The sequence below is a fragment of the Mus caroli genome, unplaced genomic scaffold (genome assembly GCF_978045245.1).
Source record: "Mus caroli unplaced genomic scaffold, Mus_caroli_1 scaffold_16, whole genome shotgun sequence".
NCBI lineage: Eukaryota > Metazoa > Chordata > Mammalia > Rodentia > Muridae > Mus > Mus caroli.
In genome coordinates this window covers 39,925,565-39,942,568 of record NW_028227271.1, presented here as the reverse complement: position 1 = coordinate 39,942,568, position 17,004 = coordinate 39,925,565, and the positions used below count along the sequence as shown (strand labels likewise).

The 17,004-nt window shown below is 44.1% G+C and overlaps 1 protein-coding gene across 6 annotated transcripts in view; it reads right to left on the bottom strand.

Annotated features, from left to right (window-relative positions):
• Asap1 (ArfGAP with SH3 domain, ankyrin repeat and PH domain 1) overlaps window positions 1-17,004 on the bottom strand; it is a 291,999-nt gene that overhangs the window by 52,834 nt on the left and 222,161 nt on the right. For all 6 annotated transcript variants that reach the window (XM_029469556.2, XM_029469561.2, XM_021182730.3 and 3 more), the window contains 2 exons: window positions 13,492-13,592; window positions 8,439-8,508 (listed from right to left, as the gene is read on the bottom strand). In XM_029469556.2, the coding sequence (XP_029325416.1) occupies window positions 8,439-8,508; window positions 13,492-13,592 (171 nt within the window). The remainder of the gene's footprint in view (window positions 1-8,438; window positions 8,509-13,491; window positions 13,593-17,004) is intronic.

Below are 17,004 nucleotides of genomic sequence, written 5' to 3'. Positions count from 1 at the left end.
TGAGTAAGCCAGTGGATGAGGGGATCAGAGCCCCCACTCTTCCCTACACCACTGTGCAGGCCAGCAGGGAAAGGAAGAAATAGTGGCAGCCCTCAGGGAGTGGCTGGGTATCTGATTCCCACCCAAATTCCTAACTCAGCTTGATGAAAAGAGACACTTCAGAAGGTGAAATAGTTTCTCATTCATTTAGTGGTTACTAAAGCTTCTTCCACATCTTTAAGTGCGCGTGAAAAGCACCGCTGTCACCAGCTCTAGGAAAAGCTGATTATCCGAGAGCCTGCTGGCTGTTCAGGAGTGTTGGGTCTGAGGCTTGAGGTGTATACCGAGGACTCAGATGAAGTGAGCCATGTCTTGCAGTGAAGTCCCTAGCAAAGCAGAGAGTGAACAGGCCAGACGAGCTGGGGAGTGTGAAGAGTGGCAGGTGCAGAAGGAGCAGCGGCCATGCAGGGCTTCACCCAAGTGGCTGATGGAAGCTGAGAGTGACACAGATGACCACGAATGAGCGTTTGAGTTAAGGGTGCGGCAGAGGCTGGAGACTTGAGAGGCCAACATTCAAAAGTAAGCTTTCCACTCGAGGCCCTGGATGACAGGTGGGGGGCAGGGCTGATGCTCCTGAGGGGCCTCTCAGGAGGGACTTCATTCAGGAGTGCCGGTGCCATACCTAGCTGTACAGCTATCAGAACTGAAGATTTTATAGCTTGGTGCTCCTAAACACCCAGGTGTGGCCTTGTGCTGACTCACCTCTCATTAAAATAACACAAACTCACAGAGGAGAAGCTGAGACACTGCATGGGAGGAACGTCACCTGGTTAATCACTATTTTATAACCTCTGCTATTACTTTGATTTTAACAGGATTTCTCTGTGGAGCATGCTTTTTATTCTTCAACAAGCACTGGCTCAACTTGTATATACTGCTCTTAAAAACTGCTTTTCACCTGACACTATACTCATCTAAGGGCAAACACAGTCAAGTTTCTGATAAGAAACATTTTAATTAGGGAACGCCCTGGGTCCGTTCTATGAAACAGAGGGAGCATGGCTGCCTCTGCCTGACAAGTCACTGGGCTATGAACATCAGTCTGCATGCAGACCAGCACTGCCAATCAACTCCATCAGGCTTTGCCTCCATAAAACAAAGAGGCCCCACTCATTGGTCCTGTGGCCCGTGATTCCCTTTGTGACAGGGCTGCAGAGTTACTGGCACAGTTCTACTTCTCTGTCAGTAGGACACAGCTGCAGGAATTGTGTTCAGAAAGGAAATTGCAACCCCAATCGTCCCGCTGAACCGCTCTGCATCACAAACAAGACGAGGATATCATTAATTACTTTGGATATAAGCCTGACCCTAACCAGGCTGAGGTAAAAAAAATAAACCTCTTTGTACTTCCGAGGCTGGTGCCTGGAAACAGAGATGGTCAGCCCTTTAGTCCCTTCAGGAGTCCCACTCAGGATTAGATGCCTAGTGTCTCCAGGGGAACCTGAATACTTGACATGTGCTCAATAACTGCCACAAGCCCCTGCCACAAGAAAGAAGGCCATGCAGTTAAGAGCCCTTGTTGCTTTTGCAGAGGACCTGGGTTTAGTTCCCAGGTCACAACCATCTGTAACCCCAGTTCAAGGAGATCCAAAACCCATTTTTGTTCTCCATGGGTTCCAGGTACATGTGGTATACAAGCACACACACAGGCAAAATACTAATAAACATAAATAGAAAATAGATACGTTTTAAAAAGAGAGAGAAGGGATGTCAAGGTGTAGCATGGTGGAAGATACTGCCTTGTGCTGGAGGAGAGCTGGTACCCGTTCAAGTGGATGAGAAATCAATAGAAATAGAAAAGTATAGCACTACAGGTTCAAGAAAATGCAGCAGGCAGTGACTTTGAGGACTGTCTCTTTTCGTTATCCAGGAGTCTTAAACAGTGACAATGCTCCAAGAATCTTCCTTAAAAAATGCAAACTCTCTATAGCAGCTTCTCGAAGCTCCCTCAACAGGGTGTCTAGGCTGGGGATTTTGGACTGAGCTCTCCGATGTTGAAATGGCTGTTCACTTAGCTGTAGCATGGTGTGCTCAGCTCTGACTAGGAGGAGGTAATGGTCCCTTCATTTTCTTTTTTTCTTTTGTTTTTAAATACGCTTTATTAGGTATTTTCCTCATTTACATTTCCAATGCTATCCCAAAAGTCCCCCATACCCTCCCACCCAACTCCCCTACCCACCCACTCCCACTTTTTGGCCCTGGCGTTCCCCTGTACTGGGGCATATAAAGTTTGCAAGTCCAATGGGACTCTCTTTCCAGTGATGGCCGACTAGGCGATCTTTTGATACATATGCAGCTAGAGACAAGAGCTCCGGGGTACTGGTTAGTACATCATGTTGTTCCAACAATAGGGTTGCAGATCCCTTTAGCTCCTTGGGTACTTTCTCTAGCTCCTCCATTGGGGGCCCTGTGATCCATCCAATAGCTGACTGTGAGCATCCACTTCTGTGTTTGCTAGGCCCTGGCATAGTCTCACAAGAGACAGCTATATCTGGGTCCTTTCAGCAAAATCTTGCTAGTATATGCAATGGTGTCAGCATTTTGAAGCTGATTATGGGATGGAACCCTGGATATGGCAGGCTCTAGATGGTTCGTCCTTTTGTCTCAGCTCCAAACTTTGTCTCTGTAACTCCTTCCATGTATCACAGTATCCTGCTAGTTTCTTCTACAGTACCTTTCCTAGGTTTACTCTAAGCTCTAAGAGTGCAGGGGCCACCCTTTTAATCACTGCATTTAGTCCCTACCCCAGTGCTGGGCTCAGGAAAAAAAAAAATCAACAAAACACTTTAATGAGGAAATTATGTACCTGAGAAACTAAGGCTTCCAAAGATGAAATAACTCATCAAAGTTTTATAGCTTGTTCAGAGTTTAACAAGTAGCAGCCCAAGTTTGTCCTCCTGGAATTTACAGTGCTACTTTCTGATTTGTTGGAAGAAAGAAAAACAAATCTCTCCTCCCAAGGACAATGTGCACACGTGAAAGCAAAGGAGAGTCCCCAAGAGGCTAAGAAAAAAAAATTGCCACAAAGGCCAGCCACAGAGGCAAGGTGTTAAATGCAGTGCACTGAAGGCATCAATCATCTTGCAGGTGCATCTTGCTTCCTCTATGTGTTGCCAGTGCATGTGGTAAAGCCAGCCCTGGCTGGAGAATGTTGTCTTGAGAGCTCTGGACAGGCCTGAAAGACAAGAGCTCTTGGGAACTGTCTACTGATGCTGAAAGCTCAAGGACAAAGAGATAGACACCCAATTCTTCCTCTAGCCAACTGTCCTGGGAATAGATAGAACTGCTGCCAGCTCCCACCAGGTAGAAATTTAAATTCTAAGGGTAAAAAACTGAGCCTCAAAGTGACTTTGTAAAGTATGCCTAGACGTAAAGGGAGAGCGATACTGAAGGATTCTGATAAACTCAGTCAACACCATGGAGACAGCAACACATCAGGCAGATAAAGGCGTACTGACAACAGCAGCTGACATGTACTGAGCGCTAGCTCTGTCCCACATTCTGTCCTAATTGCTCATAATCAATGAACCCACTTAATCTTTACAACCACTGATGAATCAGGCACTATTAATGGCTCCAATTTCTACAGACAGTTGTCACTAGAGATCTTGTGCCAGAGAGGGGATTTTCTCAGAAGGTCCAGCTCCATGCTGCGGACAGTGCAGTCCCATCTCAGCTCACAGAGATGACAACCACCAAGCTAAGGAGTACTTCCTGCCATCCAGCATGCTACCAGGAGTGTTACAGGAGAAGATGGGCGAAGAAGCTCAACCACAGCAAGGCTCAAGCTTACTTAGTTGCAGCTGGATTCACAGTGCTGCACTCTGGTTGTTAGCAGAACTTTGTGGGCCTCCTGCATTGTGTTCTAGCAAAAAGTAATGCCTCTACACCAAGCCGTACTGGTAATATTTCTCAGCTGCAAACAGAGAGCCTCGTAGCACTGGACACACGTCACCTTCAGCCTTCCAGTTTAGCAAGAGTCCTGACTTTTCTGGTAGACTCCTGGGTGATATTAAGGTAACTTCAGAGCTGTCTAAAGATAAAGGTGAATATCAACTTAATAGCTGTTTCCGTACTAATCATAAGGGAAGCTGAAGGCATTTAAAAACATAAAATATTATGTAGGCAACCTTCAGATTCAAATAGACCTTCCTAAACCCTCCACCCGCCCCTCTTCCTAGAAGATCTCAGAGTACTCCCCATCTTGACACTACGGTGATCCAATGATGAGAAACAGTGCCTCACCCGAGGGATGCTCTATGTATGACAAAAGAGCAGAACTAGGAGCTTGAATGCTGCAAACTGCATGGAGTATAGGCTGAGGCTAAACCACAAAATGTAGTTTAATTAAAAAACATCCATTGAAGCAAATTCAGTAAGACACACATGTGATCCCAGCTCTTACAAGTGAGTCAGCATTATGTACCCGAGGTCAGCATGGGCTATACAACAAGGCCGTCCCACAAAGGAAAAAAGATGCAATCACTGAGCACTGACTATATTTACTGAGTCCAGCACAGTGCTAGCTGCTGGCACTCCAAAGATAAACAAACGTGGCGCCTTCTTGCTTCTCCCCACCTGCCCTGTGAGAACTGAAGACAGCAACCCCTGTCCTGAGGGTGTCCTGAGGGCCAAGTGAGGCTACACTCTAGAGGTTCCGGTTGTTCTGTGCACCCACACGTGAGTAGGTGCATTGTCTGTGTCCCTTGCCTTGGCAGAACCCCTGTCAATTGTCTACTGAGGACACTACTGGTTTTGATTTTCATCCAAATTCTACGTGACCAGTAGTGTGTTTCTGTGGGGGCAGGGCTGTGATGTAGTTGCCAGCAGAAATGTCTGGACTAGAGAGAGAACAGTGGGTAACAGTAACAACTTGATGGGAGGGGATCAGAGTCAGGGAAGGGACTCATTTTCTCCTTCACCCAAGCTCTATGTCAGTAGACTTCAGTAATGCCATCCAAAGAGGCAACAGTAACAGCTGTAAGCTGTTAACCTCACACGTGCCACACACCCCACCCCCATCTCTTTTAATCCTCAGGAGATTTTTGAGCTGAACACTTTTTTCAAGGTCATAGAGTGAACAGCAAACTGGGATTCAGACGCCAATCTGACAGATGCCACTGTCTATTAGCCACCAAACAGTATGGCCCATGTGTTATTTGTTGTTAATTAGAATACACAGAAAACAGTTGGCTTGGCCACAGTAATGTCTTTTGGCAGGGAACCGAAAGAGAAGGGGAGAGAACTGAGTTTTCATCTTTAGCAAATTGTTCAAGGTCAAATAACCAAGGAAACAGCACAACGATGCCCTCATCACCCATATGGTCTCCTACCAGAAAGCCTTTCTACAGCAGCAAAATAGAGCATGGGAAAGCCATCGTGTAACTTGTCAACTGTCTCCTGGTGATGACAGGAAGCGCTCTCCTGTAGAAGGTACTAGAGTACACAGCATCAGCCTTTCACAAATAGTCAGAAACACACTCTGGTAGACACGTGATGGATTAGGGGTGTGTCTAAATGATCTCACGTTCTACCTCTGTAACTGGAGTGTCCAGGTCTACACATGGAGAATGGTGGAACGAAGACTGAATAAGCAAATAGAAACAAGACAGCATATTGACTACATTCCTTGTTTCTTTGATAAATACTCCGTTCAAGGGAACTTAGGGTAAGAAGGTTTTCCTTTGGCTCCTGAGTTACGGAGAAACAGTCCTTGTGGCAGGGAAGCACGGCAGTAGGAATGCGGGGCAGCCAGTCCCATTATAACCGCAGTGATGAACAGAGAGATGAATGCTGGCTCACCCGACTTCTTCATTTCCTTCTTTTCCATCATTCTGGGACCTCTGCCTCTATGGGTGTGCAACCCATGCTTAGGGTGGGCATTTCTTTCTCAGTTAAACCTCTCTATGAATACCCTTACAGGTATAAGGGCAGAGGTGCGTCTTCTAGCAATTCTAAATCCAGTCATGTTGACAATGAAGTTTAATCATTACAGACAGCCACAAAGCAACTAGTAACTTGTCCAAGTAGGTGAGAAGGACTTCAGGTACCTCATGGGTGGGCTGGTCACAACCGTCATGGCAGTTAGCAAGGTTGTCTGAAGGGAATCCTCAGATAAAACACACAATTCTGCAGGGTTAAGGGACAGAGATGATGTAACTACTCCAATTTCATAAAGAAGAGCAGTCTTTAAGATGCATGTGATATTCTTTTTTTGTTTTGTTTTGTTTTTTTGAGACAGGATTTCTCTGTATAGCCCTGGCTGTCCTGGAACTCGTTTTGTAGACTAGGCTGGCCTCGAACTCAGAAATCTGCCTGCCTCTGCCTCCCGAGTACTGGGATTAAAGGCGTGCAGGTGATATTCTTAAGGAGTGTGCTAGGAACCTTTAGTAAGGCAAGGACCAGTGTCCAGTGTCAAGACTTAGAAAGACAGTAGGTTCTGCAGAGTGAGCCAGGTCATGGCCCTCCTGGTGCGACAGTAGGTTCTGCAGAGTGAGCCAGGTCATGGCCCTCCTGGTGCTTTGCTTTCTTCATCTATGAAATTACACTTAGGATGCCATGGGCTATCAGGATGATTGAGTGAAATCGATTTTATGGAAGAGCAGTACTTCTTCTCGACTGAAATGGACTAGTAATATAATGTACACCTACCCATCCCCCCCCCCCCCCATCCATAACTAGCAATGGAATGCACACTCACTGCTCATTTTATGAAGTCTATTTGCAGCTGACTAAGTATCTTAGCTTGTCAAGAACATCATTTAACCCAGGAGTATTGAACTTTAACTCCATTTTTTTTTCCCTCTAAGTAGAGGTCACTGGGTTAAGTTGTACATGGTTTTAAAAAACAAAACAAAACAAAACAAAACAAAAAACCTCTTGGTATCCATTCTTCAGTTGAGGGACATCTAGATTGTTTCCAGGTTCTGGCTATTACAAATAAAGCTGCTATGAACATAGTTGAGAAAGTGTGCCTGTGGTATAGTGGGTGCACCTCTTGGGTATATGACCAGGAGTACTATAGCTGGGTCTTGAGGTAGAACTACTCCCAGTCTTCTGAGAAACTGCTAAACTGATTTCCAGAGCAGTTGTACAAGTTTGCGATCCCACCAGCAGTGGAGGAGTGTTCCCTTTGCTCTATAGACTCACCAGCAGGTGCTCCCACTTGCAATTTTTGATCTTAGCCATTCTGATTGGTATAAGGTGGAATCTCACAGTCATTTCAAACTGCATTTCCCTGATGACTAAGCACATTGAACATCTTTTTTAGGTGCTTCTCAGCCATTTGAGAGTCCTCTGTTGAGAATTCTGTTGAGCTCTGTATGCCATTTTTTAATTGGGTTATTTGGATTGTTGGTGTCTAACTTCTTGAGTTCTTTATATATTTTGGATATTAGCCCTTTGTCAGATGTAGGGTTAGTGAAGATCTTTTCCCAATCTGTAGGCTGTCGGTTTGTCTGAATGACAGTATATATTTTGTAATTTTCACTCCTCTGTGATACATCTCCCATTATAGCCTTTATCCTCCTTCAGAATTTAAAATATTATTATTTTTAAGTGTAAAAATGCCAAACCAGAAAGGCCCTGCTTTACTAATACACTCTAACAACATGACTGAAGATTTTACATGCAATGTTTTGTTTCCTATATTACTTTTTCAAGCAAAGAAAATCCTCTACTATCTTTATAGTTCACAGGCTTTTCAGGTAACAACTAATTCTCTTTCCCCCAAAGCCTTAGGATTATAAAGTCAAGCCCTACCTGACTTAGGTTGAAAGGGCAAACAAAACCAAAACCAAACAAAACCAAAACCAACCAACCAAACTAACAAACAAACAAAGCTCCTTCTCCAACCCCCGAACATGTCAGTCAGGTAGGCCAGCATGGGACAAGTACCCGAGTAACTGGGAAGGACCATCCTGAATGATACGGCTCCAATTCACAAAATACAGGAACCTAACCCGTGCTGCCTAATTTTATGTCAACTTGTACAAGCTAGAATCAGGAGCTCCAGTTGTGAAAATGCCTCCATAAGATCAATGGGAGAAGTCCCAGCCCATTGTTGGTGTGGCCACTCTCCATGGTGGTCCCGGTTTCTATGAGAAAGCAGGCTGATCAAGCCATGAAGAGTAAGCCTGTAAGCAGCACCCCTCTCCATGTGCTCTGCATCAGCTCCTGCCTCCAGGCTCCTGCCCTGACTTCCTTGGATGATGAACTGTGATGTGACATCATCAGCAAATCAAACTCTTTTGGCCACGGTGTTTCATCACAGCAATACTAATCTTAAGGAAGGCACTGTCAAAAGTTCGTGCTGGTTACATCAGCTCATCTGCCCTTGAGCTGAGGCGGCTAGGGAAGAAAGCATGAGGACAGGGAAGCAAAGCCTGGAGTTCACTTACAGTTGCATGGGAAATAGTCAGGATCCCATTCTTGACAGCACACTTCCGTCTTTGCCATACTTTCCGGATCCTAGGGAGCAAGTCAAACAGAACTCGGTATTGTACATGACTCACTGGAGGTGTGCAATCATGTGGCAGGAGGCAAAACAGTAATTATGAAAAGCTATCCCAGAAAAAAACAACTTCCTTCCCCAAACTCCACAAAACAGAGCCTCCTGGATGTCTGTTATTATGCCAGGTAGAAAGAAGTTCAGATAGGCAGGTGTACTGGCTATTTTTGTGTCAACTTGACACAGCTGGAGTTATCACAGAGAAAGGAGCTTCAGTTGAGGAAATGCCTCAGTGAGATCCAACTGTAAGGCATTTTCTCAATTAGTGATCAAGGGGGAAAGGCCCCTTGTGGGTGGGACCATCCCTGGGCTGGTAGTCTTGGGTTCTATAAGAGAGTAGGCTGAGCAAGCCAGGGGAGGCAAGCCAGTAAAGAACATCCCTCCATGGCCTCTGTATCAGCTCCTGCTCCCTGACCTGTCTGAGTTCCAGTCCTGACTTCCTTTGTGATGAACAACAGCATGGAAGTGTAAGCCGAATAAACCCTTTCCTCCCCAACTTGCTTCTTGGTCATGATGTTTGTGCAGGAATAGAAACCCTGACTAAGACAAATTGGTACCAGGAGTGGGGTATTCCTGTGACAACCTGACCATGTTTTGGGGAGGACTGTGGAAGGACTTTGGAACTTTGGGCTTGAAGATCCATTCGTTGTTAAGAGCTCTGTCAGATGTTGTGTAGGAGCTTGGAAGATAATGCTGAGAACAGTGAAGATGATGGAGGCCTGGTTTGTGAAATTTCAGAGGGAAAATTAAAGACTCTCTTCAGGGCCATTGCTGTTTTTATTGTGAAGATTTTGTAGTTCTGGTTAGCTGGGGCTGAAGAATCAGCTGTGATTAACAAGATACCAGAACTACTAAAGCAAAAACTTTGCATTACTGGGACTATTGATGCTGGTTAGCTAGAGCTAAGAAATTAGCGGTGATTAAGAAGAGACCAGCATCGTTGAGGTGACATCTTCTGGGAAGTGTTTTCTGAAAGCACAAAGAGGCTGTGTTCCAGAGATAGGCAAGGTTGTACTCCTTCTGCAGTGGGACTTGGTAATGTGTAAGGGTCACCCAGATGGTACTGGTTTTGAAGGCATGAAGGGGTCACACAGCAGCTCAGGCTCGGCACTGTGAGAGGCCATGGAAGGCCATTGGTGAAGGTGCAGCCCCAGTTGTAATTGAAGGCCCAGGACTGAAGGGGTCACACAGTGTTTTGGAGATGCCAGTACCACGAGATGACCACCAAGAGCAGCAGCAGCAGTGGAGTACAGGCATCTGGAGCCCAGAGGACGACGTGTGTGCTACAAAGGGCATGGCTGGAGAAGTGACCCAAGCCCTTGGAGGAGCCCAGAAGATCGTGAGTTGGATCCCAGACGTTGGACGGTTGGAGATTGATTTTTGCTTTGATTGTGACTGTGCCCTGATATTTTCCCTCTTGAAGGAAGAAACTGTTTTAGTGGAGCCCACAGTTAAGAGACTTTTAATTGTAAAAAGACTTTGGAGTTTATATTTTAAAGAGATTGAAATTTTAGGAATATGTAAAGACTGTGGGACTTTTAAAGTTATTTAGATCTTGGGGATGAATAAGAATGTAAAGGTTGAGGCTTACTAGTGATGTGTTTGTGTGTCAAGTTGACAAGGGGTCAATTGTACTGGCTATTTTTGTGTCAACTTGACACAGCTGGAGTTATCACAGAGAAAGGAGCTTCAGTTGAGGAAATGCCTCAGTGAGATCCAACTGTAAGGCATTTTCTCAATTAGTGATCAAGGGGGAAAGGCCCCTTGTGGGTGGGACCATCCCTGGGCTGGTAGTCTTGGGTTCTATAAGAGAGTAGGCTGAGCAAGCCAGGGGAGGCAAGCCAGTAAAGAACATCCCTCCATGGCCTCTGTATCAGCTCCTGCTCCCTGACCTGTCTGAGTTCCAGTCCTGACTTCCTTTGTGATGAACAACAGCATGGAAGTGTAAGCCGAATAAACCCTTTCCTCCCCAACTTGCTTCTTGGTCATGATGTTTGTGCAGGAATAGAAACCCTGACTAAGACAGCAGGCATGGAAAGAGAAGCTCACAGCAGAAGTGTTTTTGACAGTGAAAATGGAAAAGAGAAATAGACTCTAGTAGCAGAAAAATACTTTTATTATAGTTCCTACACAGAAGTTCCCTTCTCTGGGATGGGGATGCAGAACTGCACAGGGGATAGTACAAATGAGAATTTTTAGCCATATCTCTGACACTTTCCTAAAAGAGCTCTGCTAGAGATTGCCTCCATAGTTAATAAATAATGGTGTTTAAACTTATGACATCTACTGTGCAAGGGAGAGTCAGATACTGCTTCAGAATATGTAGAAAAGAGCTTAGGGTTTACATACTGAGTAAGAATATTCTATATTTGGGGTTTGTATACTTTTTCTTAGGGGTACTAGAATCCTCCTAAATAGATCTTTTTGATCCTTCTGGGAAATTACACCATGTTAAGACAATTCACAAGTAGACATGACACACTTTGAAAAATTTGAGCAAAGGATTAAAAAAAAAAGCCTGTTTTTAAATAGCTCACATCAACAGATTTTCACAAAGCTCCACATACAGGCATAAGGGGGGACACAGGAGGATCTGTGTGCACCTACCCCTTTTACGTCCCAATACACACACACACACACACACACACACACACACACACACGAGGAGGGGGTGAGACACAGAAGGAGGGAGGGAGAGGGAGAGAGAGGGAGAAAGAGGGAGGGAGGGAGGGAGGGAGGGAGTCATTGGCTGCACTACTTGGAACCATAGCTACCAGGTCCATAGGAGCACGGACATCCTGGACAAGAAAAGAAGTCAGGCCTTCCTTTGCCTTAGAAGCAACAGTACCAGGAGGCCACTGAAGGTTTGCTAGGCCCATAACCATATTCTGTCATGCCTCCTTCCACTTATGAAGTCAGTATTATAAGAATACTGCCACAAATCCAAATAAAAACATTTTTTGTGTGTATTTAACTACTAGAAGGAGTTTGCTCCAAAGCACGCTGCACAGAGGGAAGGGGAAAAATACACCATCAGATTACATGTAAACTGAACAGGTACACAAAATGCTAGTCTCCTCAGGAGGGAATAAGAGCCATCAGCCGGAAAACTCCTTCATCACAGCCAAATGATACACTTTCTGGTACAAGGACTGGGGCTATGTCTGATTAGTGGCAGCACCTGTCAGTCACACCTGCAGCAGCTTCACTCAAGTGGTCCTGCATCTCACTTCACCCTCACAGGAGCCCATTAGGGTCTCAGTAAGGCACTCCTCTCTACCGATGATAAACTGCTGACTTGGAGAGATCAGTGCCTACGAGGCTCATTCACTGTACTTAAAGTTTCACTCATTACCCGTTCTTATTCACATATATTATGGAAACACAATGTAAAACAAGTTCTCATATTTTCTTACATAGTGAATAAAGCCAAGGAAATTAAAAAGGCTCTCAGCTTTTTGGCTGAGGTGGCTAATGAGGTGCTTCCTGGTCACCAGAGGAAAGAGGAGACTCCCAAGACATCCCTGCATGCGTGGGGGCAAATGTGCCTGCCCTTTGTGAACACTTTTGACAGCTCTGCCTGGCTCTTGGGAAAGTGACCTCATACAAATAAAGCATCGGTGGGGCTTCAGTCCATGTCATCACTTGGCATCCTCCCAGCAAAGCTTGGTGGTTTTGCTCATGTATCGTAACCCTTAGAGACTCTCTCTATCTGTATCATGAGAGTATCTGGGATTACTCTGAGAAAATACAAGCAAACAATGGCTCCTATAAGTACCTTTGAGGCATAAAGTTTTAAACTTATTTAAAAAACTAAAATTGTTCTCTCATATTCTATAACAGTTTTTAAGTAACAAGTATTGCAAAACTGGGTTAAAATTACTAATGCAATTTGTATGAAAATGAAAATCACACGACATACAAGTGCTTACTCTTAAGGGGTCTGTCTTCACGCAAAAGGGGTGCAGCATTTCTCTCTTCCCCAGAAGCCATCAAAAGCAACTCTGGGTTAGTACTCATCTCTCATGTATGAATATGAAAAACGTATACGCCTTCTTCGTTTCCAACTCTGAGAGAAGATAACTCTCCTCTGCCCCTTTCCTTCCCAGCTTTCTCTTTCAGGCATAGACTGAAGGTAGGGCCTTGGCCATGCTGCACTGAACCATCTCCTTTATCTTTCTCCATTTCTTTCCAAGGATGCATGACAGTAAAGGCATACTGTCTTAGCTTTTATCTTCTAGCATCTAGCTGTGTGCTTCGGATGCTAGAATGTTTTCTGTGTGTGAAGTAAATGTTTGAAGGGGGAACAGACTGAAAGAAAGAAGAAGACAGAACAAGCTTGCGCCAGTTGTTGTCTTCAGTATGTCCAGAATGGTCAAAGGCAGTTATGGACATTTTGAAAGACAAACACTAGATGCCTGATGCTAAGTTAGAGCACCCAGGCTGAAGTCTGGGCTCTCTCTCTCTCACTGTCGGTGCAGTCCTGTGGGGTATGCATAGATGAGAAAGAGGAGCAGGTGCTCACAGAGAAGACTCAGAGTTCAACTACATAGGACTCATGAAAAAGATTTCACCCCTGAGCAGAAGCAGCTGAGATGACAAGAGGCCTATTATTTTTAGTTAGAAAAGGAAGAGTATGTGATAGATTGGTTGTGACAGAGACAATGTCACAGGTTACCACAAAGGTTGGGGCAGCCAGGTGCCATCTCAAGGAGAGAATATGACAATGATAAAGCAGAGATGCTTTCTACAAGTGTAAGTCACAAGCAAGAGGTGTTACCTGGACGCAGAACAATCGTTCTTCTTGTAAGGACAGCATGTTAGGGCAACTATTTGAGCAGAACCTGCTCAGAAAGCTTTTAAGTATGTTTTCTCAACAAGAGCCTGGACACCGTCCCAGGGAGAGCACTGCCTGGGCATGCTTGCCAGGGCTGGACACGTACCCATCACTCTTCTTCAGCAGGAAGCCCTTCTTTTCACTGCCGTACTCCTTGTTGCCCTGGAGCTGATGCATGCTGTACCCACCTTGCCGGCTCTGAGAGTCCTGAAAAACAGAAGCACAGATTGGCAAATGCTGTTCTGCCACTGAGCCTTTGCCTGCTGGCCTGTGCCTGGGAGAATTGTGGACTTTGGGAGCTGTTAAGGCCTACCTTTTATTTTAGCAGAGGAAGTAGGACATGTCAATATTTTGCCTGACTCACAAACCAAGACCTAGGCAGAGCCCAGGGTCCAGGTCTAGTTTAGTACGGATTCAAACACAAAAGAAAACAGTGCTCTGACTCAGCCTCAGTGTTCACTCACAGCAGGAAGCAACAGGAAGGGCTAAATGGGAACAGAATGCAGGGAGTGTGCAAGCTGGCTGTGTCTTCCCTCGGCCGTACCTATTCTCCTTTATGTGTGTGCTGGAGTCCTCTAAATAAAGGACATTTTCATTATAAAGATTTCGGAGCAGAGCATTGGCAATTAGCATACAAATCTTGTAACTATCTATACGCTGAACATCTATAATTAAAGTATCTGAATTCTGAAACCTTTTGATTATTGGAATGCCCAAAACATTCCTGGATTTGGGAGTGGTTTGGACCTCCTGAGTTACCCAGTTAGTAAACTATGCAAACATTCCAGAAAAGGAATAATCTGCCTATGGCACTCTGCAAAACAGACTGATGTCAACGATTTTAGTCTGAAATCAGCATCCTATGGTGTGAAAAGTCTAGGATGTGACAAAGCATGCACACTCCAGCAATAGAAACAAGCAAGCCTGCTTTTACTTTGGCACTCCACTGGTACCTAGCTGTGGACTCTAAGGACAGAAAGACAAGTCATACTATGAAAATCCAAGAAGTAAAATACAAATGAAACAAATAAACATAAAGTGGAGTTTCAGCAAGAGGACAAAAGTCTCTAGGCACATAGTAGGACAATGCATTCTCACAAATGTATTAACTTACTCTTCTAGACTTCGATCAGGAAGGGCAAAGCAACACAGAAAAAAAAGGCAGAAGATTGAAAATAGTTAATTGTGTTAAAAGCTCTATCAGCCATTACTTAAGCAGTTTATAAAATACACATAGAAAAGATTATTGTAAAGATGTACCAAAAAACACATCCATGATCATAATAGAATTTGGATGATAAAACAGTAAAATATTTCTATACCAATCAAATCAAGTGTTACATATTTTAGCTCATGTGTGCTGAGGAGATAAACACAGTCAATGAAGATGATGAGGCGTACATTTCTCAGTCAATGGTAACATCATTCAAAATGTGGGGGCACAGAGAACCAATGCCTCAGTAAAACCAAAATAAACTGAAAACTCAGAAAAGAGTCGTGATGTCCTCTGTATTCTTGTTTCCCAATTGAAATGTGTATGTGTGTGTGCATGTTAGTGGATGCACCCACATATGTAGGTGCCCATGTGCCATTCTCCTAGGTCCAACAGTGTGTACTTGGAAGAAAACTGCCAGGGCAATACAGCTTTGTAAAGCTATTCTACAGTGGATGTAAATGTTGCCCCAAGCATCTCATCCCCTAGGGCCGGCAGAATCTTGGGATCCAATGTATAAGGCTTTGTAGAGGATGCCTGCACTCTGACCACTCCTGTCCTTCTCTCCCAGCAGGCTTTACCCAGTAAGCTGAGACTGATGAAAGGGGTTGCAAGTGACATTCTTTTTTGTCTGTCTGTCTGTCTGTCTGTCTTCCTTTCTTTTATTCTAAAGATAATTTTATTTTATTAACATTTATTTTATCTATATGAATGAGTTACCTCCATGTACCTCTGTGTACCATGTGCATGCCTGGATTTCAGAAGAGGGAATCAGATCCCCTGCAATAGGAGGTAGGGGTGGTTGTGAACCACCATATGGGCGCTGACAACTGATCTGGGACCTCTGTCAGAGGAGCAAGTTCTCAACTGGTGACTCATCTCTCCATCCCTATTATCACTTCTCCCTTACTGCAAGGAAGTTTGTTTTCAACAGGCCAGATTCCTTTCATAAAATTGAACAAATCAGATTATCTGGGACAGAGTTGTGGGGTAGAATGAGATCTAGGGATCTCTTACAAAATTTCTTAATGTTTACTTTCTAATGTTTCTGTTTACATTCTTTTATGTACTCACTTATGTGTGTATGTATGTATGTATGTATGAATGTATATATGTATTTTGTGTGTGTGTGTGTGTATGAGGAGGAGTGTAAATTCCAGGAATCAGTCTCTCCCTCTACCACATGGGTACCAGGGACTGAATGTCAGTCATCAATCCTGGTGGCAAGCACCTTCACCAGGTGAGCCATCTTGCCAGCTTCTAGAGTTTACTTTGAAATACAACCATGGTCTTGGTCAGCACTGTACAGTAGCCCACTAAATCCTTCCAGATCTGTATTTTTTTACTTTATTTTTTGACTTTCTCTACAATTCCAGAAATCAGCTAATTAATGACTTTCATAGGTTAATAAATGTACATAAATTATTTTTACTTCATTGAGAAATAATGGCTATTCAGCTTGCTTAGTAGAAGTATTACAAGGTTTCTCTGTGTAGCCCTGGCTATCTTGGAATTTGCTCTGTAGACTAAGTTGGCCTCAAACTCAAAAATCTACGTGCTTCTGCCTCCCAAGCGCTAGGATTACAGGCATGTGCCACCATCACCACCTGGTGCTTAGTAGCAATATCAATAAATGAAAAGATGAATTTAGTTTTGAGAAAGTACTGGAAAATTATCATACTACTTATAATTTAACACATACAACTAAAGAATGAAATAGGTTTTGAGTTGTTTTGATAGCATGAGAGAAATCAACTATATATTCAGGAAAGAAAAATGCAAATTCCAAACTCATTTAGGCAAAAATATGCAACACTGAAAATAAACAATGAACTTGAAACCTTTGGGCAATTTTGTGCCAAGAGCTAGGAAATGTATCTACCTCACTGCATCTACCTTACTGATTTGCAATTTGACCTCCTGCACCCTAGCAGAGACAGGAAAATCACTCTCTTGGAAGCTATGCTGACATGTGATACGCACTATTAATCTGTAAAACCTCAACCCTCTGAACTGAGTGCAACTCCTATTCACTGATTTAATGTCTTTGTGAATGCTTCCTGGTATTCCATGAAAACCAAACCTTTACCACAGAACTTCAAACTTACAATGGCAAGTGTGTGGTGAGTGATTAAGCTCTGGGTAGGGCTTGGCACACTGAAGAGAGGGAGGAGTGACATGCTGAGTGAGTCAACTTGCATCCACACCGTGAAAGGCCCACTAGTTTTCAGACACTTCTGTGTTTCATACACACAATGCATAGAATCACTGTTAGAAAGGGGAGAGTTACAGCCCTAGAAATACTTGAGCAGCAAGCAGTTCTTTCAGGAAGTTGGGCTGTTACCTAAGGTGAAGGTAAGTCATTTCACAGTAACTTGACTTGATGGAGGAAAGAATAATCTTTCC